This window comes from Cnephaeus nilssonii (genome assembly GCF_951640355.1).
Source record: "Cnephaeus nilssonii genome assembly, chromosome: 6".
Lineage (NCBI taxonomy): Eukaryota > Metazoa > Chordata > Mammalia > Chiroptera > Vespertilionidae > Cnephaeus > Cnephaeus nilssonii.
Window position 1 is genome coordinate 28676162 of NC_137077.1, and position 25363 is coordinate 28701524.

Consider the following 25363-nt stretch of genomic DNA (forward strand, 5'->3'; position numbering starts at 1 on the left):
CATATTTTCAGTTTAAAAATAACTTGCAAGAATGGTCATTGTGGTAGTCAGATTTCAGCATAACATTTTCCTCCTTTTTATTAAAAAATGAAAATCGATATTTGTATAAAACATTAATGAATTTTACATTTAACAGTATATTAAAAGTTACTTGGTCCAACGGTGTGGCTCAGTGGTTGAGTGTCGACCTATGAACCAGGAGGTCATGGTTCAATTCCCGGTCAGGGCACATGCCCCGGTTTCGGGCTCTGTCCCCAGTGTGGGGCGTGCAGGAGGCAGCTGATCAATGATTCTCATCATTTACGTTTCTCTCTCTCTCTCTCTCTCTCTCTCTCTCTCTCTCTCTCCCCCCCCTCTCTCTCTTCCTTTCTAAAAATCAATAAAAACATTTTTAAAAAGTTACTTGGACTACCATAAAGCCAGTTGATTTAATAAATGAGATAACTAATTTAATAACTAAGTCACTGCTACAAATGTGGCTTTTTGTTTGTTTGTTTACCTAATTTGAGACTGTTTGAGTCTCAAAGTGATATGGCTTTATGATTGCAATTGATAGAAGCTATTCAACTTTAAAACAAGCTGGAGCGTATAATTGACTGAGAGTATACTAAAACCAAGTCTAAACAGAATTTACAGTACTTTTTTTGGTTTGAGTATAAGGGTACTGAAATCAAGAGTTGTAACTACACATGTGAACTGTTGGCTCTATAATTTTCTACCTAAAATTGAGAAATACAATAGCTTCCATAGTGTCCACATCTCTTTTGCCTTGTTCCAACCTGACAACATTGTGGATGTGGCTGCTTTTATGGGTTGGGTCCTTGTAGAAGTCCCAAGTCATGATACTGGCTCCATTCCCAGGGTTGCCAGAAGAATTGCCAAACCACTATGATATCCTATTTTTCTTATACTAAATTAAGTCCTCTTTCTTTCTCAGGAGAAATACATGATTCAGAGCAAAGCATGCAAATGGTTTGCATCTGAGTTTAATAAGAGGCAACCGCAATTTCTTCTGTGGGACAGACAGAGTTTGTAAAATACGTATTTTTTATGCATAGTGGATAAATTTTCAACCTCATTGCTATGGTTGCACATACAAAACACTACCTAATAAAGCTTGCTTTGTCTAACATTCCACTCAGAAGAGTTATATTGGTTCTTATTGACAATACATTAGTAGAAATTTCAATATTTATTTCTTAAATTAGAAAAGAGAATGAATTTTGTAGTAAAACAGTAACTGAGGTTACCCCTAAAATAAAGGTGTTTTTAATGCACACACACACACACGTACACAAATACAAGTACTCTCACAGGAGAGAATTGCAAAGAAGTTGCCCGGACATAGTTATTGATTGGCCAAAACATTTTTAAAACATTTTCTGAGAGTGGAAATAAAACCTCAAGAGTTCTTTGACTTTCTGTAAAATCGCCCTCTTTACCTTTCCAAAGCTTCTCAAAGGAAATAGTTTATAAAACCATTTTTTTCTTTTACCAGGTAGAATGGCGAAATCTAGTTTTGAATATTCTAGTGTAAGTGTTTTCTTGGAACAGATGTGAGTTGCCCTCTCTAAGAAAAATGAAGTGTTTTCTTTGCGATGAGCCTCCCTTCTCAACTTTTTCTTGCTGGTATAATAGAAACTTATTTTATTCACTCTCCTCTAGGAGGGCAGCAGGCCAAGTTGAGACTCTTAATTGATGTAAGTTCACTTACCGTTGATTTGATTAGGCATAGGCATACATCTGGCTAGTGTGACATTCTAGGAAAAGATGGCCAGGGAGATTTGGGGAAACTTTTTGAAAATGTATATGTAAAGAGAAACTTTTCATTTCGCCCTCGGACCTTGTGGTCTGCCCATGATATTTTAGACTAAAGCAGCCAGTTTGCGACAACTGTGAGGGTGCCTAGCTAAATAAGAGAGGCCACTCAGTGCTACTATATTACATGCTTATAAATAACCATATCTCCTTGAAGTCATAATGTTGTTATTTTTTAAATCAGGCATAGCTCCTTTCTATACTTGTTTCAAAGAATATGATATGTACTAATCAGTGTAACATTGATTGCTCTCATTTTTTATTTTAATTTTTTTAATCTAGTACTCGGTACCATACTTATTTTTTGTTTGTTTGTTTGTTTGTTTGTTTTTAAATATATTTCATTGATTTTTTTTTTTTTTTTTACAGAGAGGAAGGGAAAGGGAGAGAGAGGTAGAAACATCGATGAGAGAGAAACATCTATTCAGCTGCCTCCTGCACACTCCCCACTGGGGATGTGCCCACAACCAAGGTACATGCCCTTGACCGAAATCGAACCTGGGACCCCTCAGTCCGCAGGCCGACGCTCTATCCACTGAGCCAAACCGGTTAGGGCCATACTTATTTTTGCAAAAGTTATATAAATCTTAATGTTTTAAAGAACCTTTTATAGGGTATATTACCTATATGATTTATGGTTTCTTGCACTGAATAAAGATTGCATAGTTTTGGCCTATTAATGGATAGCAGGAGTTTTTCAACCACATGTTATATAAGTCAGCCCATTGTTAATTGTGTTGAATACCTTCATTTTTCCTTAAAGTAGTTTGAAAACACTTAAGAATGAAATAATTACTTAAGTATCACTGACTTTTATCATTTTACTAGAAATTTAAAACACCCTGTATTATTGAGCAAGTGCTTTTTCCTCTCTCCTCATTTTATTGGGGTTTATATTTGAAATGTGCATTGTGTGCATCTTATGCACCTCTTGGGGGCGGGGTCTTTCCGTTTTATAGAGATGCCATTGTCATCCTCCTCTGTGAGCCTTCTGCTGAGGGAAGGCTGGATGTGGACCCAACAATAACAAAAGGTTGTCTCACTCCAGTGACCCTGGAAGGGACACAAATACTGGCCTCCCCTAGCTTCAGAGCGCTGCCATGCAATTTGTTTGTTATATAAAAGCACCTGCTATTAGAATTGCAGTAACTTGCTGTTTCCATAAATAGGTTATAGGAACTCTGTAGTTGATCAGCTTTCCCTTTTTATGTAGGCTACCAGAAAGCTCAGAACTGCTTGAAAGTAGCACAGCTCCGCCTCGCTTTTCTCCGGTACAGTTACGTACATGATTTATTGTTTGATTCACACACATACACAATTTGAAAAGCCATTGGGTCGACTAATGAACTTCTCTCGCTGATAAACATGTCCTTTTTAATTTGTTGTGTATATAATTTGATAGAACTATATACACCAGTTTATACTCAACTGTTTATTCATCTTAAGATCCTTTCAAACCAAATTATTATTGAATGAAATAGTTCCATAGAGGCTTTAAATAAGCAGGTCTTTCCTTTGATCTTCTAGTTATAGTAAATGATTAAATGTCTGGGAGTAAATAGTGAAGAGGGCATAATGCCGAACAGCAAGCAGTTTGTGTTGCTGTTTGTCAATTTCTTGATGTCTTTTCTAAAACTGGCATTGATTTCATCCTTTTTTCTGGACCTTTGATACAGCATGATCCTCAGATTGAGCTAGTGAATATGACCTATTTCCTTCAGACCTGAACTCCCTAGAAGAGCTGAGTCTGTTTTTTTAAGTGTTGTCACTATTTAAGAACCTGCTCACGTACTGCCTTTGCTAGCATAAAAACATGATATTCCTCTGGAGCTTTTATATGGGAACTAGAGGCCCGGTGCACAAATTCGTGCACGGGTGGGGTCCCTCGGCGTGGCCTGTGGGGATTGGGCCAAAACCAGCAGTCCATCGCCGACTGCTGCTCCCACTCATCCCGGCCCTGCTGCGCCTTCCCAGTTGTGACATTCAGAACTATTGCCAGATATTTGCAAATGTCTCCTGTCAGGACGCCCAGTCAGTCCTGATCGGGAGAGGCTTGTGCCACCGCAGCGACGCTTGCCAGCCATGAGCCCTGTGTCTGGCCCCTGTCCTGAGGGGGCTGAGGGAGGGGCCAGAAAGCGATCGGCCCTCCGGGCGGGGCTGTGGGATGTCCTTGCCGGCCTGGGATCCAGATCTGTCCCACGATCCAGATCCGTCCCGCTGACGTTCACGCGGGTTGTCGGGAGCCACCGGGCAGCCGCTTTTATATCATTTCTTTCTTGCGGAGCGTCTAGGGAGGGGAAGCAGCCGTGGTGCCCGAGGGATCGTGCAGGCGGTGCCAGTCTGTCGGTGCCTGGCCCAGAGATTGGACCTGCAGGACTACTAAGAGAATGAGTGGCTGCCGCCGGGCTGGTGGGCTGCCGGGACAGGTCAGTCAGCTGAGTGGTGCTCCCACTGTGGGAGCGCACTGACCACCAAGGGGGCAGCTCCTGTGTTGAGCATCTTCCCCCTGGTGGTCAGTGCGCTTCATAGCAACCGGTCGACCAGTCGTTCTGTTGTTCGGTTGCTTAGGCTTTTATATATATGGATTACTTTTCTGCCCTATCCTTTTGACATATTAGGGGCAGGTATTTTTACCAGAAGCATGAAAACCAAGAGAGCCCACATCTTTATTCTTTTATATATATGTATATAATGAGTAGTGGAATAGCATGAGTTTTAAACCATTACTTGGGTAAGTGCTGATTTAAACTGCTTTAAACAGTTAACGAGCACTAATCTAATGACAACGACATAAGATGATTGTCCTGTAGTTGATAATAAAAGTAAGTAATTATCGAGGACTTGTGTTTCAGGGCACGTTTATACCGTTCACTCTAAATCCTCATGAATATCTGCACTAGAAAGTGGGGGCAAGGAATTTTGTTTTGTTTTGTTCACTACTATCTCCAGTACCTAGGGCAGTTCTGAAAATCTTAACAGTAGCTAGGATACAGGTTGTTGGTTATCAAATGGAGGAAATGGAGGTATAGAGAGATAAAGTACTTTGCCTAAGATCACCACATGGCGAGGAAGTGGAGGAGCTGGATTCTGACGGCAGAACCTGTACTCTCAACTGCCATTATTTCCTGCAGCCTCTGTTGTCTCTAGAAAAATAATGCATGTGGCGTATGCATTCAAGTTCATCATTAGAGGGCTGTGAAAACCTGGCGCAGCGTTTCCCAGCATCTGTCCTGTTGACATTTCATCCTGGCTACTACTTCATGTCGAAAACGTCCCTGTTCATTGTAAGGTGGTTAGCAGCGCTCTGGCTTCTACCCATTATACCAGTAGTAACTTCCCAGTTGTGGCATTCATAACTATTGCCAGATATTTCCACGTGTCTCCTGAGAGATAAAATCACTCCTAGTTGGGAACTACGGATCTAAACCTATGTATTAAAATTTCACAGACAGATATCTGGAAGGGAGAATAGATGAACACCTAGGGTTATATTTAGAAAAGTTTGGACTTCTTGCTGTGCCACAGTGAGTTCAGAGACAAGATGGGAATTAGTTTGCTCTGTGACCGTATGTTTTATATCAAGACCCGAGTTTCATACCTTCTTTGTAAGTACATATTCCTCTAGAAACACAAATTTATGTAAAACCGTATCTTCCAGTGTTTCCTTTTCATTTATGAAGCGTAAAAATCCCTGGCAAGGATTTTAAATCTGACACCTTGTCTAGCAAAGCCTCAAATGTATTTTCTAATAGTAGAGAGAGGTATGTTACTTCTTAACATAGTAGCACAGTCAGTTTTGCTATAACACAACACATATGTTCCTAAAAATCACCCCACTGTGCAAAATTGGGCAATGAAAAGCATGGGGCTTCTGTTAAAAATGGGTTTCAGAGCATACCACTCAAAAAAGTTACTTAGTCACACATACAAATAAACACAGGAACCTAATAAAGGTGGTTGCACTGTTTCACACACATTAAATGGATAGGAAATACAAAAATACTGCAAATACACTTTGCCTTGAAAAAGACCTGCAGTTTGCTTGTGGAAATGGACATTGCAAGGGCTTCAGCTTGTGAGTTATTGGGAAGTGTTGGAAGTAGGGATGTATGGAATTAGACAGAAAGTTTTATCACGTGTGGATGAGTGTGCGTCATAAAACAGGCAATGACCTCAAGTCGCTGGCAAATGGTTGAAGTTGTGCAGATGTGTGATGTGTGTGCACCCATGTGGCTGGAATTCTGTTGGGTGCAGTTTTCTGCATTCTCCTGGAGTTTCCCACAGACAGGTTCATGCATGAACAAATATGGAATTTATATGATGCTCAGATTGTTCCCTAATAGATGAATCGCACTGGAACACACTACTGCACAAGTATTATAGTGAAACGGATGGTACCCCTGATTTGAATGTTGAGGCCCTTCAAAAAAACCAACAGCAACCAAACCTGTGACTACAAAAAAGATGGCAAGTTTAGGCTGATTGAAAACGTATGTTTTGTAAATAACAGAGAGGGGGTGTGCAAGAGGCAGCTGATCGATGTTTCTCTCTCATCGATGTTTCTAGCTCTCTATCCTTCTCTCTTCCTCTCTGTAAAAAATCAATAAAATATATTTTAAAAAAAGATAATAACAGTCAATGTGTAATTTTTTAAAAAAACTGTATCTGTACTTTTTCTTCTATATGGTTTTAGTTTTATTTAATGGCTAGAATTTCAAGTACTGAGTTACCAGTAAAATATTAATGGCAGTTAGGATTTGGAAAAGGAACTTAAGTATCTAAAGTTTGCCAGAAAGTTTGTGGCTTGTGGTTGTAGAGTTCCCAAAATTCAGCGCACATGTAATAATCTTTGAAGATTTAAAAGCAGTATTCAATATAACCTTTTGGAATTTTTCTTCGTAATGAAAGTAAATCTTCTAAGTTAAAACATACCAATGTTAGGTTGTTTTATGGATAAAACCCAATGGAAAAAATGTTAATTTTAACATGATGATATGTTCTATGTCAATGTATATTGCATATTACTTTGGGCATCTAATATCTTTGGCTTAGCTAGATAAATAGTTGGGGATATTTTCTACTCTTATTTCAAGAAGACAGTAGAAGACCTAATCTTATCACTCAACCTTGAAAGAATAGTATTTCTTATGTTAAGGTCTTACTCCCCCCCCCAAAAAAAAATAGTCATTCTTTAATTCACGTGATCTTAGCCAAAAGGGTGAGAAGTGATGTCATCCCTTAAATTCAAAGCAAACTTTTTTCAGCACACATAACAAGTAGATTTTTTTTTTATTTCTGTTTTTACGTTTTATTTAAGGTTTTTATTTTCTCCTGCATATTCCACTTTTCTATAGCATATTTTCCTCAGGTATCACAAAAAGCAATCCCATTACATTATTTATATAGCAATTCTTTTGTAAAACAGAACACCATAAGTTACTGCTCTTCAAATGGTACTATTTGTTAATGTGCTAGTGCCCTTACAGTAGTACTGTTAATTTTCCCCCCATGTGTGAATTTTAGCATTAAGTGCTTAAATTGAAATACAAATTAATGGAGGTGGGTAGATACTAGTACTCACTTTTGTAGCCTACCTATCAAAATGCATTGACCATGGAAACAAATCAACTTTATTTATAAAATAGTGGGAAGAAAGAATTGAGGTCAGACTGGAGGGTTGAGCTTATCTGTATTGTAAAACTGTAAGTGGCATTTACATGTGTACACACAGTGGGTAGTAAAGAAGGTATATTTCAACAGCTACGGGTTTGAATTTCATCTTTTATTCACTAACTTCAATGTTTTAATATAGAAGTGGCTATTTTGCTATAAGAATATTAGAAAAATATTTACGATAATGAAAGTACATACATACATTTTCTCTTTTCTTTCAGCCATAATGAAAGGAAAGTGACCTGTAAACACCCAGTCACAGGACAGCCATCACAGGACAATTGTATTTTTGTGGTGAATGAACAGTAAGTACAGAGTTTCATAGAATGCCTCTGTTCATAATGGCATTCGCATTGCTATTGCTGTTACCCATATTTTACTTAATGCAGTACAATTTAACAGTTTACTTATCTGGATATGTGCAGTTAAGTATAATAACAGAATGACATCTGTTTATTATGAGTGGTATAGAAATATTACCAAGAAATGTTTTTATAAGGAATATAATTTCAAAAGACGTGTATCCAGTAGTTCAAAAAGAGATATTTCACGAACCCAGGGTGTAAGGTCAGAAGCTATAAACTTGGTCAGACTATGAAACTAACTTGAGCTCAGTTTCCTCATCATTAAACCAGAGATAGTGCTAATTACCATTTCTCGGGATTTTTATAAGCATCAAATGAAATATGTGTGGAAATACCTTAATCAAGAAATCTGTTCACAAATATTAGTTATTGATATCGCTGTTACTGTTTTCAGTCTTAAATAGCTAATCTTGTAACTAAATTTTTACATTTCCAAGTAGATTATCTATTAACGCTTATTAAAATAAACATATTTACTTACGTTGTGATTAGGAGAAGTATTAAAGTAGTTGTAAACATTAAGTCCTCTGTATCCACTTTTTTTGAGAAAGTAGGACTCTCTAGCATTGTTAACTTTAGGTAAGCTTTATTGTAAAGCAGTTTAAATACTCAGCAAGTTCTAGCATTCTGACATATATTTTCAGGACTGTTCCAACTATGACATCGGAAGACAAGAAGGAACGATCTATAAGTATGACAAACGAAGCTTCTAACTATAACATGACTTCAGATTACGCAGTACATCCAATGAGCCCTGTAGGCAGAGTAAGTTATTTTGCTTACTGTTAATTATTGATAGCTGGTATAATTGATAGTATCTTGCTATGACTCTCAGTAGATTTTCTAATTATAGAATAATCATTTCATTTTTATTATTACATGAACCTAATTACATTCGCAGTAATTGACATAAGCAATGGCTTGGAATATAAAGTAATAAGATTATGTGTTAATCATGCAATGACTTACATTTTTTAAAATATTACAGAGTTCAGATTTTGAATAATTTTACAAATGTAATGGATGCTTGTGTGAAAGAATAGCAATTTATTGAATCAACTTAAGTTTTAAAGGTGAAGATTAATATAAGGGCCTAGAAATTCCTATTAAGTATGCCTGGAGTGAGCAGTCTGACACTCTTTAAAGATAAATGTAAATAATTATATAATTTGTAGTTCTTGTATAATATAAAATGCTAGTAGGATAACTGAATATTATAATGCTTCATTAATAATTTTAATTAAAATCTAGAAAAATTATAGGTGGATTAGGGTCCACTAAGTCATTGTCTAGAAAGAAAGTTGGATCGATGCCTCATACTTTACACCAAAAATTTTCCAGGTAGATCAGGTATTGAAATGTTAATGAAAACAATGAAAGGTTTGTTTGTTTGTTTGTTTGTAAGAAAGAAAGGTCCTGGTCAGTGTGGCTCAGTTGGTTGGGTGTCATCCCATGTACCAAAAGGTTGCTGGTTTAATTCCCAGTCCCAGCACATGCCCAAGTTTTGAGTTCAATCCCCAATAGAGGGTGTGCAGGAGGCAGACAATCAGTGTTTCACTCTCACATTGATGTTTCTCTCTCCCTCCTCTCTTCCCCTCTCTCTAAAAGTCTATAAAAATATGAAAGAAAGAAAAGGAAAAGAAGAAACTCAGAATGTGAATGGGCTTTCTAAAAATGATATAAAACTCAGAACTTAAATTGAGAGATTCAAACATAAAAAATTATCATGCATGCATATATCTGCAATCCATGTAACAAAGAATAATTCCTTTATAATTAAAGAGGTGCTATGAATCAATAAGAAAAAGGCTTACAAACCCAGTTTTTAAATGGGCAAATATGTAAAATCACTTTACAGAAGGGGGAAAAATAGCTTTTTTCTAAAAATATGTGAAAAAGGTGCTCAGATCCTTCATAATATGAAAAAATGCCGGTGAAAACCAGAAAAGGACACCATTTTTTCACTTATCTGATTTACAAAGTTTAAAAGTTTTATAGCATAGACAAGAGTGTAAATAGCCATTTTCTTTATTTAGTGAGCTCCAAGAAATAAGAGGAACAGAATAGTAGATATTATATATTAAGTCATTTGATGGGGGCGGGAAGATATTCCATATCTGTGAAAACAATTATTTGAGGTAGATAAACACAAAGATGCACACACAGTGATTCTTTGGGTGCTCGTGTCCAGAGCTGAGAAAGAAGTAGACTGGTCCTAGTATATCTTTTTGTATCATTTGAGTTTTAGATTATATTTAAACATTAAAAGTAAAGTAAAATTTATTTTTTTAAAAAACACACATGCTTTAGGTAAAACAAAAAATTATAATAAAATAAGCTAGCTTTTTAAGATTCTAAGTAAGTTGGAAAATAAGAGATCACTTGAAATTACTTACTTTCATACAGAAATTAAAATTCAGCTTCTTTGTTTTTATGTTCATTGGTTTCTACTACCATTTATGCCAAAATAAATCGTTATGCTAAACACAGCAGTATCTTACAAGTTTGTATATCCTTATGTGTACTTCTAAGAATATAGTAAACACCATCTGTCTGGTATCATTCAAGTTCAGATTTGTCCATGACATTAAGCCTTGTTTTGACTTGATGTGTGATTTCTTTGCTTAATGTTTTATATATCTGAATATTTCTCTTGTGACCTGCTGCTAATTTTTTGTAATTGAAAAAAACACTATTCAATGCAGATATAATGCATAAAGTTCTTTCTTTTGGTTTATTCTTCAAGATTTGTTAATAATTTTTATTCAGGGTTCATTCAATTTATGTAGCAGGTAGGGCAAAATACTGCCATCCCCGGTGCCTTTTTAGAAATTGTATGTCCATCTTTTAAAGAAGAGATTGTAAAACCTGTGATCCTTTGTAATATCCTGGGGGAAGAAGTCTTTGTGCAGAATTATTACACTTGGAAGAACTAAGCCAGCAAAAGCAGAGTTGCAATAATTCATCTGAAAAGATTTAAGTCCTGCAAGTTTCAGAGGAATCTGAAAAGAGATTAAAATTGTGAGGATGAAAAATAAACTCAAATATCTAATCATTAATACCACCTTGTGCTTTTTTTTCTATTTAGACCTCACGGGCTTCGAAAAAGGTTCATAATTTTGGAAAGAGATCAAATTCAATTAAAAGGAACCCTAATGCACCAGTGGTCAGACGAGGTTGGCTTTATAAACAGGTATTTATTTTTTCCTATTTGATGTGGGAACAGGACAGAATAAAAGGGACTTTTCGGTTGAATGTTGCTGAGACAGTTATGTAAAATGGAGAAGGGCCTTAGAGGAGCCACCCAGATTCTTTCACTTCTATCAACACTAAGGATGTTAGGGGAACAAATGAGGCAAGAAAAGGACGATGGTTAGAACAGGGACTGTGTGTTTGTTATAGGTAGGTCTAGATTTGAAGTTAAATATATGCTGTATGAAATGTTAGGAATAACATGCCAAAATTTGGGGAGCAGAAGTATTTTTTAAACTGAAAAATAAACACCATCCAGAGATATTGTTCATTTTTCTGTTCATATAAAAATCATTAGAGAAATATATAATTATATACTTAATTTATAGAGAAATCTGATCATAATTTAAGATTTTTCCCAGATTTTGCTTCTGTGCTCTCAAGGCCTCTTTCTTAATGCTGTTTTTTATTTTCTTTCTCTCTTTCTTTTCTTTTTCTTTTCTTGTTTTCCTGTTTGCCCAAACATGGTTAAGACCTTGATAAGTTGGGCTATATATTGTTCTATTGTCTGGGAAACCTGATGACTAATGTTTTTGGAACTTTGTCATATGTGTTGGAATTATAAGGATGCATGTACATTGGGCTTGATGACATCTATTTTGACTGCATATAGGCTGCTGTTTTCTTATTTAATTTCTGGTTTGCAGCTAGGTTTCAGCTAAATGACCACCAAATAACTGAGATGATGTATTTGGCATTTAAGACCTTTGTCTGGTTTTGTTCTGTCTCTGATTCTACATGTATGCAGGTGATACAGAACAAATTAAATAATAGTTCATTGATGGTGTATAATTTGTTCTGTCAAATATTGCTAATTGCTTTCAGATGACCTAATCATTATATTCTTAAGACTAATAATGAATTTGATATGAAGTATTCATTAAACGTTGCTCCCTCTGAAAGATGGTTGGCAGCTTAGCTAATGTATTGGAAGAGGACCATCTTAAAAATCCAAAGAATCCCCAAATTAGTTTTGCCAATTTCTTACTCAATTGATGGGGTATGTAACTTTGGTTCAAGTTTTCATTTTTATTTAGAGATCATTTACTATATTTTAACCATCTTATATTTAAACTTATCTAAGTTAAAAGATTTTTTAACTAGTCTTTCTAATAAGACCACATAATGTGCATAAATAGTTCAATGCAATAAAGCGTATGACTAGCAGAATATTTGTTTGCAGAGCTGCTTAAAAATCTAACCTTTTAAAAAGTGCCTGTAGTAAATAAAGACAATATAATTAGGAAATTTAAAATACTATGTACCTTTATTTTATTTTATTTTTGTCCTTTCTTTGGCATAGCTGTCCGTTTTAAGAACAAATATTTTTCTTAAAAGAGATTTTCATCCATACAATTTTCTTAGTTCAAAGTCATTATAAGATACTGGTTACAACTAGAACTAAATTAAAAAATATTAATCGATGAACATCAAAACTGGCCTCTTTCTTTTCCCCTTTCCATCTTTTTCATATCCATGTTTCATATTTTCTTGCAGTCCTGCTTTATTGCAAATGGGACATATGGGAAGATATATTTTATTAAAATTGTAATTTTGTTTGAGCTTGGTATTTTTATGAACTAAATTATTTAGAAAGAGCTGCCAAATAGGCACTCTTTTCTGCCGGATGAGCAAAATGCAAACTGTATATGTAAAAAGAAAACTGTGTTTGTGAAATGTACTTATATGCTGAGGTTTCTTTAGCACAGTCATTTTAAATCACCTCACATATTTTCCTTCTTGTTGACGATTAACATATTTATTAAATCTGGTTTACCAGAATGCACGCACTGCTTCATGGTTCCATTATCCTCAGGCTCGCAGACATGTTTCTAGAAGAGTGAATTTCACATTGTTTAAAAATGTGAAACCAAATCAGATTGCTTCAGCAGTATTCCTTTTACATGACTGTATTACTCTTCAGAGACCAAGTGTACTTTGGAATATCTTTATATGATGCAAGTCCCTAGAAAACTACCCCAAATTTTTATTAGCTTTTTCGTTAGATTTCTGTGTAGCCATATCAAACACACCTCGTTTTTAAAGCTTATTTTAAATAAGTGCACCAGAAATGGGTTTTAGTTTCCTGAAATGAAACAAAGTTCTTTGTTGTGCTGATTGAATGCAGGACAGCACTGGCATGAAGCTGTGGAAGAAACGCTGGTTCGTGCTTTCTGACCTTTGTCTCTTCTATTATAGAGGTGAGTTTACCACTGTCTTAGTGTGTTATTTCATAATTGCAACAGAATATATCTTAAGTATAGGATAGTTTTGTGTGTGTTTTTAAGAGAAAAACATTACAGTTCTATCTGTTATTTTATGTCAACAAACAGTATCAAGAAAACCTCTTTTTCATTGACATATAATACTAGTAATTGAGATAGAACAGAAGACGATATACTAGTTTTTCAAACAGAGTAGTCTGAATTTTGGTCCCGTTTCTGTAATCTAATGGTGCGAATCTGATTTGTTTTGTGTAAAGAGCATATGAATCTTCGCTGTATCATGTTATCCTTTAACACAGTGCCTAATAGGTAAAAATCATTCGTTGGATGAGATTTCTTTTTGCACGTCAGCTTTATCAGATCTGCTGTAGGTCCACTAAACACCCAGTTCTCCCCAGCAAATGATTTTAGAATATCAAAGACTACTAGGATGTATTGGCAAATTAAAAAATCACAAACAAATGTACTCATTCTGATCCCTTCCTGCCCCTCCTTTTTTAAACAAACAGTGACAACTCCCTGAAAGATGGAGAAAGTTGTAGGATACATGCCAGGCTATCAGTGTTGCTGGAGAGGAAATAAAAGGCATTAGCTTAGGTATGGAGTAGCAGTCTTCATTCACCCTGTCTGGATATCATAAACTCCTTTTTTCTTTAAGTGTTTTCTGTTATTAGTACAGTTTTAAGTAAATTACTAGTAGAATGTTAAGTCAGAGCCTCTGTTCATATGCTGTATGGATCTGTTAGGTACTACAGAGTTGGTACCTAACCGTGAAAGGTGTACATGGGCTGTGCCCGCCATAGAAATCTGCTTCCGCTATAATATAAAATCATGAATCTGAGCAATCACTTCTTCCCGACTTTAAAGTCAGGTTAGAAACAGTCACAAAAGAATTAGATTGTCAACATGTAATTAATAGTTTATAACTATTCTAGATAAATATATGACAAGATTTTAGGGCCAATCAGCAGTTTTTAAAGTTTATTTTGTGATTGTACCCAAAAATAGTGGCAAAATTCTGTAGTCTTCTATCAAAGCAATAATAAAGCATATTAACCTTCAAAATTTGAAATTTCCAGACTTATATTCATCTTCTCCCCCGACCCCACTGCAAACTGTGGTTGAAAAGTGCTGCTGAGTCAGAATTAACTAAACCTATAAATTTTCATTTTGTCATAGAGATGTTGGTCAGGCTGCAATTTTGGTATTATCTTCAGTTCAGTGCCAAGCATACTCCACAATTTTCCTTAAAGGTTTCCCCACTCTTTCAGGAAAGTCAGGAGTTGTAACTCGGGCTTTCATCCTAAGCTTATAGTTTGTTCTTTCCTTTTCAGTATATTTATAAACTGTTTAAAGCTTTAAATGAGAACAAGAAAATGCTTGTTACTATTTCTCATGTAAAAATTTCTAAATGTTTAATTGCAACAAAAAAACGACACTGAATTCCTTGTAATTTGCTATTATTTTTGCCCATGGAAATGTGCTCATCATCACTTATTAAAATAGAAAAACTTTTCACTTAATTTGAGAAAAATAAAGGTAAGTTCAGAAGCTATGTTGAGGGTGAGATTCCATATGCATTTTGTATGCAATGTATTAATTAATTTTAGTACGGTCCCCCTGACAGGAGGAATGTAAAGGGGGGGGGGGGGGCAGGAGGGCAAAAAGGATAGAAATGACATTTAACTCATTTCTGTTCTTCAGATGGTTCGAAAGAAGTATATGATATTACATACTTTTACTATTTTTATCAACAGAAAATGTCAGGTTTTACATAAAAGCTATCAGGTTTTAGTGAGATGATCAGAACAGTTTGCAGTGTTTTTTTTTGTTGTTGTTGTTTGAGTATTTAAGCACATAACATAGATGATCTATTTCATCTCTTCCTCACAGCCATTTGATAAGATGGGACATCTTTCACTCATTTATACAAAAGGGAACTAAGGGACAGCAAGGTCAATTTGGTGGCCTGAGGTCTCACAACTAGTAAGTGTCAGAGCCAGAATTATCACCCAAGCACTTCTCTTAATCACAAGTTTTTAGCCCAACCCAGATCTATTCTGTATGCTGAATACATTGGCCTCATTCATTTTTCCATATCTCTCAAAGCATCTGGTATACTAACACACGGAGTGTGCTGTCAGAATTTTTTTGACAGAGCAGTTTGTGTTTTCCAGATAGGGAAAATAAGACAGAAAGAAAATGAAAGACAACAAGTGATTTGTTATTTTTTTTACAATAGGTTGGCAACAAATACCAGATGGAAGCCCAGGTTCCCACTACGCTTTGCAATACAGCAGGCAGATCATGAACCTGCTCGAATAAATCACTTAGATTGTTCTATCCTATAGTCAGCCTATTGACAAAACTTACCATGGAACTTAATTCATTCACCACATATTTATTGAGCAGGACCTGCTTCATTTCAGGTGCTGTCAAAACACTAGTGAGAGAGAGCTCTCAAGAAGTTTACTTACTAGAGAGGTCAGAGAGACAGTAAATAAACTCAAAGAAATTAAAAAAAAGACCATGTAGGTGCTTTTAGGAAAGTATGGTCATATTATGAAAGTTGGGACTGGGGAGAGGTCTCTGGGTTTGGTACTCTGAGCAGTTTTTGGTGTTTTGTTTTTCAATCCTCAATGGAGGGCATTGTTAGAGAGCGGAAGGAAGTAAGAGGAGAAACATCAATTAGTTGCCTTCCATTTGTGCCCCGACTAGGGGTTGAACAGGCAACCTTTCGGTGCACAGGACAGCACTCAATTAACTGAGCCACTTCGGCCTGGCTCAGCAGATATTTTAAATAGCAAGGTCTAAATTACAAGGAGAAGCTAGAGTGAGCACAGTATTCCAGGCAGGAGGAGCAGTAATGCAAAGGCTTTAAGTGTTTGGAATATTGAAGGAGCAGAAAGAAACCAGTGTACCAAGCTGAGGGGCTGACAGTAGGAAGGAGATGGATGGGAGAGATGGAGATCGCTCCAATGTAGGACTCTTATTGGAGCTTGATTCTACCATAAAGGCCGTAAGGAAACAATTGGATGTTTTTAAGCATAAGAATGATTCAAACTGCTACTGGAGAATGAATTATAAAGGGGAAGGAAAGTAGCAAAGACTATTAGGAGCTATTATGTAGAAATTGACTAATGTGGTAGTTAGCAGTGAGCTCTTGATGTGTCCGACCTCTTATTAGGTAGCAGATGCAGAAGTAAACCATGTAAACCCCTCTCCTTATGGAACTCAGATTAGCTGAAGGAGTGTGAGAGAGAATGCCATAGTGTTCAGTAAGGTCGAATGAGTGTTGACCAGGCCTGTATAAGGAAAGAATTAGGAAAGAAGGGTGATCTAGGCAAAGGACTTCACATGGGTGAACATGGAATATGTGTAAAATTACACATAGGGCTTATATTGCTGGGATGAGGGTCATGTCTGAAGACCTAGCAGGAAGTAAAGGCTAAACAGTAGATCAGGGCATAAAAGGCATTTGTTTGCCATCCTGATGAGTTTAAACTCCCTCTGACTGCAAGAATAACAACAGGATTTGAGTGTGCATTTTAGAAAATTCTCCCTAGCACTTAAACCAGAAGCCAAAAGACCAGTTAACAGAGTATTGAAGTATTCTAGGTGAGGAATGATAATTATTCCTTATCTTGTTCTCCGACATCTTTAAAGCTGAAGTAGAAATCGGGTATTTAAAATGTCACTTGAATCCAATCAAATGATGAGATTCTGTGGTTCCTGTCCCAGCTTGTGTTCCCCAGGAAGCAAGCTCTATGATGGAGATTAATGGCTTATTGGGGAGTGTCTGGGGGGCCGCTCCCTGTGGCAGGGAAGGGCAGGAGGTAGGATGGGGCAGAGGGAGAAATTGCACTGCCGTGCAACCTTAAAAAGGCTCAGCTGAGCCCCACAGAGAGTTTGTTCATCTATAAACATTGTTCACCACCTGCCCTTTGGCAGTATATCACGCCCTCTGGGTGATAGAAAGTAAGGCAGTTATTCAGTTTGGGCTTGATAGAGAACCAAACAGAAGAATGCCCTGATTGGGAACATTTGAAGAATCTAGTGGATGCTCTGGCCAGTGTGGCTCAGTTGATTGGGTGTTGTCCCACAAAGTTCAGGCCCTGGTCAGGGCACATGCCCTGGTTGTGGGCTTGAGACAGCGAGAGGTTGCCGGCATGCAGGAGGCAGCCAATAGAAGTTTTTACTCTCACATTGATGTTTCTCTCTCTCTCTCTCTTTCTCTCTTTCCCTCCCTCTCTCTAAAAAATCAATTAAAAATCTTTTTTTTTAAAAAAAAGGATGAAGGTTTTATATGCAGTCTTTAACTTTATATAATAATGGCAATATTTATTGAACACTTGATATGGACAGAGTGCATTATTATATTCTTTATGTCTATTAACTGACTTAGCCCTCAAAACAATTCTTTGAGGTAAGTCCTGTTTTCCTCAAATTGCTGGTTGATGAAACAGATCCACAGCATCAATACCTTGCCTGAGACCTCACAGCTACTTAGTGTCCTGCTGGGAAACAATCCATGATCATACAGGGAAGTGGCCCTGTGCTGGGTTCCCTCTGCACGTTCTCAAATAACTTTAGGAAAGTCAGTTTTTTTCCACAAAGAAGAATGTATTATTTGATAATGATTTTTTACTAAAGATGACTTTATGAGCTGTTTCTGATTTGTTTTATATAAACATAAAATTGGATTTAAAAATCAGAATGTCCCTCATTCTTTTGAACTGTCATTCTTGATAATTGATGACTTACTTTGTATCTTTTTTTTACCTTTTAGACTAAATCTGCAGTTTTGTTTTTTCTTCTTTATATTTGTAATTCACAAATATAAAGAAGAAAAAACAAAACTGCAGATTTAGTCTAAAAGGTAACACCACTTCTGGTACTCATGTCTCATGAGTACCAGAAGTGGTGTTAGAAGAAGTTTAAGTTTAAAAAAATTTGGCTCTCAAAAGAAATTTCAATCGTACTGTTGATAATTGGCTCTGTTGACTAATGAGCTTGCCAACCACTGGGATAGGGAAACTTGTTGAAAGTAAAGAAGAATATACTTCAGCTTTTTAATATTTTCCCTAAACACCTTATAAAGTACCAGACTAAACAGTACATGAATACAGTTCATTTATATGTAAAAACCTTTTGATTTGGTCAAAATAAGTTTTGAGAAAATTAATTCTTCATGAGGATGTTTAAAATTCTAATCAGATATTCAATTATTTCTTAGATGAGAAAGAAGAGGGTATCTTGGGAAGCATACTGTTGCCTAGTTTTCAGATAGCTATGCTTACCTCTGAGGATCACATTAATCGCAAATAAGCATAGTGAATAAGCACAGTATAGTAAAACCAAATTTTTGTTCCATGTTGTAAGACAAGCTATAGAAATAATATCTATCTAATGCAGCTTTTTATTTTAGAAGTTCACCATTCTAGAAATGAGGGCAAAAATCCCTTGTTAAGTTTATGATTTAAAAAATGGCAAGCAAAATTTTAAAAAATTTCTATTGTTTTTTTCATTGATGAGTTCATCAGCCTAATGCATAGCTTTATTAACTTGACTCATGAGTCTCTAACAACGAACTCTGTATTTCAGCTTTTATAAACATCTCTGCCCCCAAACAAAGTTAATAATATGAATCCATACTATGCCAAGATAAATGTTTTATTTTCCTAAGTTTGTTTTATGTGCTTACCTTATAAGCCTGTAATTCCCACAACTTTATTGTATATCAGAATGACTGATAAAAGCAAATCATCAAGGTTATATGTTCTGAAAAGCATAGAATTTTTATAGTATAGCTTAAAATATATACTTCCAGGTATATTCATTTACTCAAAAATGTTTGAACATCTACTACTCAGGGAGTTTACATTCTAATGAGAAGAGAAAGATGATAGATAGATAGATAAGTAGGTAGGTAAGTAGATAGATAGATAGATAGATAGATAGATAGATAGATAGATAGATAGATAGAAAAAAACATATAGTATGTCAGAGGTATTGAGGGTGGAGGGTAATAAAGTTCCAGGAAGAAGTGACGGCTCTGGGAAGCATTTTAAAATGGGTAAAGGAACGCCTTATTGGTGAGTCATTTGAGCCAAGCCTGAAGGTTGTTAGCAGGAGAGCCATGCATTTGTCTGGCCTCAAAATTGTTGGGCATTTTTAATCCTCATAGGAATGTGGGTAGATTAATTATATAAAGTCCTGTCATTTCTTACATGCTAATATATTTTCAGTAAATCACATGTCAGAGGACTTTGTAAAATTCCATATATATGCCAAACAAATGTATGCTTTCATTTCTAATTGACATTTTTCTGACGTGTGGAACCAATTTTGATTTGCTTAGAATAGGGCAGTGGTCGGCAAACCACGGCTCGCGAGCCACATGCGGTTCTTTGGCCCCTTGAGTGTGGCTCTTCCACAAAATACCACGACCTGGGCGAGTCTATTTTGAAGAAGTGGCGTTAGAAAAAGTTTAAGTTTAAAAAATTTGGCTCTCAAAAGAAATTTCAATCGTTGTACTGTTGATAATTGGCTCTGTTGACTAATGAGCTTGCCGACCACTGGGATAGGGAACTTGTTGAAAGTAAAGAAGAATATACTTCGGCTATTTCCCTAAATACCTTATAAAGTACCAGACTAAACAGTACATGAATGCAGTTCATTTATATGTAAAAACCTTTTGATTTGGTCAAAATAAGTTTTGAGAAAATTCTTCATGAGGACGTTTAAAATTCTAATCAGATATTCAATTATTTCTTAGATGAGAAAGAAGAGGGTATCTTGGGAAGCATACTGTTGCCTAGTTTTCAGATAGCTATGCTTACCTCTGAGGATCATATTAATCGCAAATATGCTTTTAAGGTAAGGAAATATTCATACTTTTTAATTCTTAGTTTGAATCTTGCATTAATTGAAAAAATAGATTATTACGAAAAGATATTTCAGTCAGTCATTTTTATATTTAAATATATTAATAGTCTTGTGATTGAAGAGGAGAATGTCCTTTAGTTAGGAAGTCATATATTTAGGGGTCAAGTGGCTTTATGTCTATACTTTCAAATGGTTCTAGATAAAGCAAATGTGTAAAAATGCTAATAACTGGTAAATATATAGCTATCAGTGTCCTGGTGATAATTTTACTTTTTTTTTTTTAATGTTACTATATGCTTGAATTTTTCATAATAAATTTGGGGGAATCCTATCTAATAAAGAGGGAATATGCTAATTGACCCTCATGCCTCTCAAAAGTACCTGATGTTCACAATGTACCTAAGACTAAAAAATACATCTTCCTACAGTCAAGAAGGAGGGAATATGCTAACTGACTGGCCCACCCTCAAAAGATGGTGGCACCCACAGCCAATAAGGAGGGAATATGCTAATTGACTGTCACGCCCTCAAAGATGGCAGCACCCAGTCCCCTCAGCCACCCAGGGCCGCCTGAGGCACAGGTAACCAGGGCCGGCCGAGGCTTGCGCTGCCAGCAGTGGCGGCAGCAGAGGTGTGATGGGGTGTCGCCTTTCCCTGATTGCCGGGTAGCCTCCTGCCTCTGAGGGCTCCCGGAGTGTGAGAGGGTGCAGGCCAGGCTCAGGGACCTCCCCCATCCAGTCCATGAATTCTCATGCACCGGGCCTCTAGTAGTACTGTAAAAGACACCAACTATGTATATTTATGATCTTATAGAATACTAGAGGCCTGGTGCATGAAATTCATGCACGGGGTGGGGGGTGGTATCCCTCAACCCATCCTGCACCCTCTCCAATCTGGGACCCCTCAAGGGATGTCCGACTGCCCATTTAGGCCCGATCCTACATCCCTCTCACAATCCAGGACTGCTGGCTCCCAACTGCTCGCCTGCCTGCCTTCCTGTTGCCCCTAACCGCTTTTGCCTGCCAGCCTGATCACCCCCTAACCGCTCCCCTGCCAGCCTGATTGATGTCTAACTGCTCCCTTGTCAGCCTGTGTGCCCCTAACTGCCCTCCCCTGCAGGCCTGGTCCCCCGCAACTGCTCTCCCCTGCAGGCCTGGGTCCCCCCCAACTGTTCTTCCCTGCAGGCCTGTCGCCCCCAACTTCCCTCCTCTGTTGGCCTGGTCACCCCTAACTGCCCGCCCCTGCAGGCTTGATCGCCCCCAACTGCCCTCCCTTGCAGGCCTGGTCCCTTCCAACTGTCCTCCCCTGCTGCCATCTTGTGGTGGCCATCTTGTGTCCATATGGGGGCAGCCATCTTGTGTGTGTTGGAGTGATGGTCAATTTGCATATTACTCTTTTATTAGATTGGATTTGCAACGTTTTTTGGGTTTTTTTTTAGTCTTAAGTACATCATGAACATCAGGTACTTTTGAGAAAAAATTTAAGTTGAGACGTAAAATTTATTATTAAATCTAGCAGACCTGAGTACCACCCCCTTCCTTGTTAAAAAGTATACATTTAGAACTGTGTGACACTGACAATGTTATTTGACCATGAGTTTAGATTTTTTTGTGTGTTTTTTGTTGTTGTTGTTGTTAGCTCATTAATTTGGCAAAGGTTTGTTGAATTTGTACTATTCCGAGGACATTTTGTTGGGTTCTTAGACTCTTAAAAAAATACTAGAAGGTTAAAATAGCAATAAAAGTGACTATTATGTGTATTATCTCTGTAATTATTTGATTTAATTTAAATTTTATCTGTAACAATGATAGTAATTTCTGTTTCAAATCCTCTCTTTTGTGATGTTTCCTCTGAATTTATGAGCTGCTTTTACTACTAAGTCTGTTGACACTGATGCTACTGCTCATCACCATGGTAAGTAGAAACTTCATAGACAACTGTTAAACAGTGTGTGGAACTCAGAGCTAGATAGGGAACTTTGCCATCATCTAGTAAATATTTCCATTTCACAGGTGGCAAGCCTGTCAAATCACAAGTGTGGTTTGTTAGTGTCTGAGTCAGGGCTGCAACTGGGTCTTCTTAGCACCAGCCAGTCTTCCTTCCATTGATCAAAATATGGGCAGTGATCTTTATTTATTTTTCCAAAATCCCACTCAGACCAATTACACTTTGTGGTGGTTTTAATTATTTTAGCGACATACAGCATTTGAGCTATTTCTTTTATTTCTTTTGTGTGTTTTTCTATTTATTTATTTATTTATTTTTTTTTTTAAGAAAGAGAGGAAGGGAGATAGAAACATTAATCAGCTGCTCCTGCATGCCCCTTATCAGGGACCAGGCCAGCAACCCGGACATATGCCCTGACTAGGAATTGAATTTATGACCTCTTAGTTCATGGGTAGATGCTCAATCACTGAGCCACACCAGCCAAGCTCTTTTGAGTTATTTCTATAGATCGTTTTCTATCTTTTACGAAGTTAAGTGAGATTTGTTGGTTATATAGTTATTTTGATCATTGTGTTTATTGAATTTATTTATTTTCTGATGCTTTCTGGAGAAAGTGTTGAAGAAGCTAATTGACATTGTTGATAAAGCCAGAGAGTCAAGACATTGGAATAAAGTTTGTAGTTCCAGATTTATTTCTGTCGTCTTTTTATATTTTGCAGACTAACTGCATACTTTGTACTCTTTTCTTTGCCTCATTCTGTTCTGAAATAGCCTTTATTTGTTGTTCCTTGTTGTTCATTGTCTAATAAGAAACTGTCATGGGCATCTTCAAATGGAAATGAAAAATGCTTCCCCCACAGAATCCCCACCATGGCCTGTTTTTGTTTTGTTTTGTTTGTTTGTTTGTTTGTTTGTTTGTTTTACTTTGATGCCGCTACTGATGCTGTCCATCTTTGCCTGATCAGCCCCTGGGTTAAGCTGAGCTCAGTGCTCACAACTTGGGTAGCAGTCTCATCAGTACCTTCTTCATTCTGTTTTCCTGTTTCTCTGGAATAGAGGCACATTGAACCACCATAAAGAAAATCAAACAAACAGAACTTAGCACTTACATAGGCCTCCTTCCTCAAACCCAAAACACTTATATTTCAACTGAAACTTGAGAATAAAAGTTAAAGGGACATACCATTTGGGATTATTGATACATCTGTTATGTTTGTATATAGGTATCTATAAAGATGAGACAAATGCTTTAAGAGTAGCTCCTTTTGAGGACTAAAGGAATGTCTAACAAGGGGAAATACTAAGATATGTACATATTTATTACTTTTGTTGCTGGTTTCTCTGGAACAATTTTTTTATGTATTTTTATTGATTTTAGAGAGGAAGGAAGAGGGAGATAGAAATATCAACCATGAGAGAGAATCATTGATCAGCTGCCTCCTGCAAGCCCCCACTGAGGACCAAGCCTGTAACCCAGGCATGTGCCACGACTGGGAATCGAACCATGACCTCCTGGTTCATAGGTCGATGCTCAGCCACTGAGTCACACTAACCTGGCATGGTACATTCTTGCATAAAGCATGAATTATAGTAAATGGAAATCGCTAGGGACTTGTACGTGGAAACGACACAACTAAGTGCTTCATTTTTTGCCTCCTTTCTTCCCGTTCTTCTTTTTTTTTTTTTAAGAAAAATTGTAAAGTTATTATTTATACAGTTTTCAGGTTGAATTATATTTTTCTTAAATCATTTATTTCTATATCTGTAGATATAATAAGTCTGCTCTTTTGAAATTTCATAGTAGTCATCTATGCACAGAATCACTTAATTTTTTTTCTTTTACAGATCCCATATTCCTATTTAAAGCGATCGTGTCATTTTCAATCAGGCAGCCCATCCAAACATGCGGACCTATTATTTCTGCACTGATACAGGAAAGGAGATGGAATTATGGATGAAAGCCATGTTAGATGCTGCCCTGGTACAGACAGAACCTGTGAAAAGGTAAAGGCTTGTAGGAAAAATAATGGTGATTTCCACTTACATTTTATTCCATGCCTTGTAAGTATGTCATTATCATAGTACATATCATTTTAGTTTAGTAGTCATGGTATGAAATCATTTCTCAGAAAGCAAGGATTCATTCATGTTTTATGTAAAATTAACACACCTTACTAAGTTAGTCTGAGATACCACCTGCATTTTTATTCCACCTTTCCTCCTTATTCATTTTCACCTATCAGTGTACTGAGGTGAATCCAGAATTCTAACATTCAAACTGAATGTTCTTTCTTCTTACAGAATTACCTTTAATTTCCGGTAAGTACATTTTTAATTGTTATCTTAAAACTACACATGATAGGTGTTTTTTTAAGGTCCTAAATCTTAGAAGAGAATTTATATTCATGAAGTTAATTTCGTTATATTTTAAAAATTATGTTGTGTGTTTTTAAAGTTTGATAAATTGAAATAAAATTTTGTTTTGAGTTTTGGTGGGGATTGTGTGTGTGTGTGTGTTTCAGCATTGTCTGGTTAATTGATTGTTTTATGATGAATGTCTCCAGAAAATAATTCGTCAAGCATATAGATTATTTCTCAATATATCTCCTTTTTGCTGAAATCTGCATCATTTCTTTTGAAACTTTAGCACTTAGATTCATTGATAATGTGAATATGTACTATTAAAATTGATCTGTTATTTTTTCCCTGCTTAAACATGGGTCATTTTAATATTAAACTACATTAAGAACTAGTGAGAGGAAATCTGTTTCTAAAGCTGAATAATGTGCTTTTAAAATATTTTTTATATTCCTGTAATTTGAAGAAAGATGTATGATAAAGTTAAAATATTTTTTTCCCAGTCAGCGATAATTGAGCAGGTCTTAAAAGGAAAATGCTAACTTGTGCTTCTGGGTATTTTTTCTTCTCAGGAAAAAAGAGGATTGTCTTTAGTCTTTTTTAGTGTTTATATAAAGCCTTATGACTTATTGGTTAAAAGACTTAAGTTGATGCTATGTATTTGTTTTTTAAAATGCCAAGTCCAAAGCAACTTAAGTAATCACTAGTAACTGAGCCATGAGAAAAATAAGGAGCATAAAAAAAGAAGGCCCATGATTGAACTCAGGACAGATACTTTTAAGAAAAACAACCTGAACTATATGTGTATTCTGGATTGATACCTAATAAAAGGAATTC

General features: G+C 36.4%; 1 protein-coding gene across 3 annotated transcripts in view; it reads left to right on the plus strand.

The window, feature by feature from the left end:
- The window catches only part of PLEKHA5 (pleckstrin homology domain containing A5), a 206202-nt gene that overhangs the window by 112172 nt on the left and 68667 nt on the right, over positions 1–25363 (plus strand). For all 3 annotated transcript variants that reach the window (XM_079773717.1, XM_079773715.1, XM_079773716.1), the window contains 6 exons: positions 7713–7796; positions 8501–8621; positions 10945–11049; positions 13237–13309; positions 20112–20212; positions 24057–24172. In XM_079773717.1, coding sequence (XP_079629843.1) covers positions 7713–7796; positions 8501–8621; positions 10945–11049; positions 13237–13309; positions 20112–20212; positions 24057–24172 — 600 coding nt within the window. The remainder of the gene's footprint in view (positions 1–7712; positions 7797–8500; positions 8622–10944; positions 11050–13236; positions 13310–20111; positions 20213–24056; positions 24173–25363) is intronic.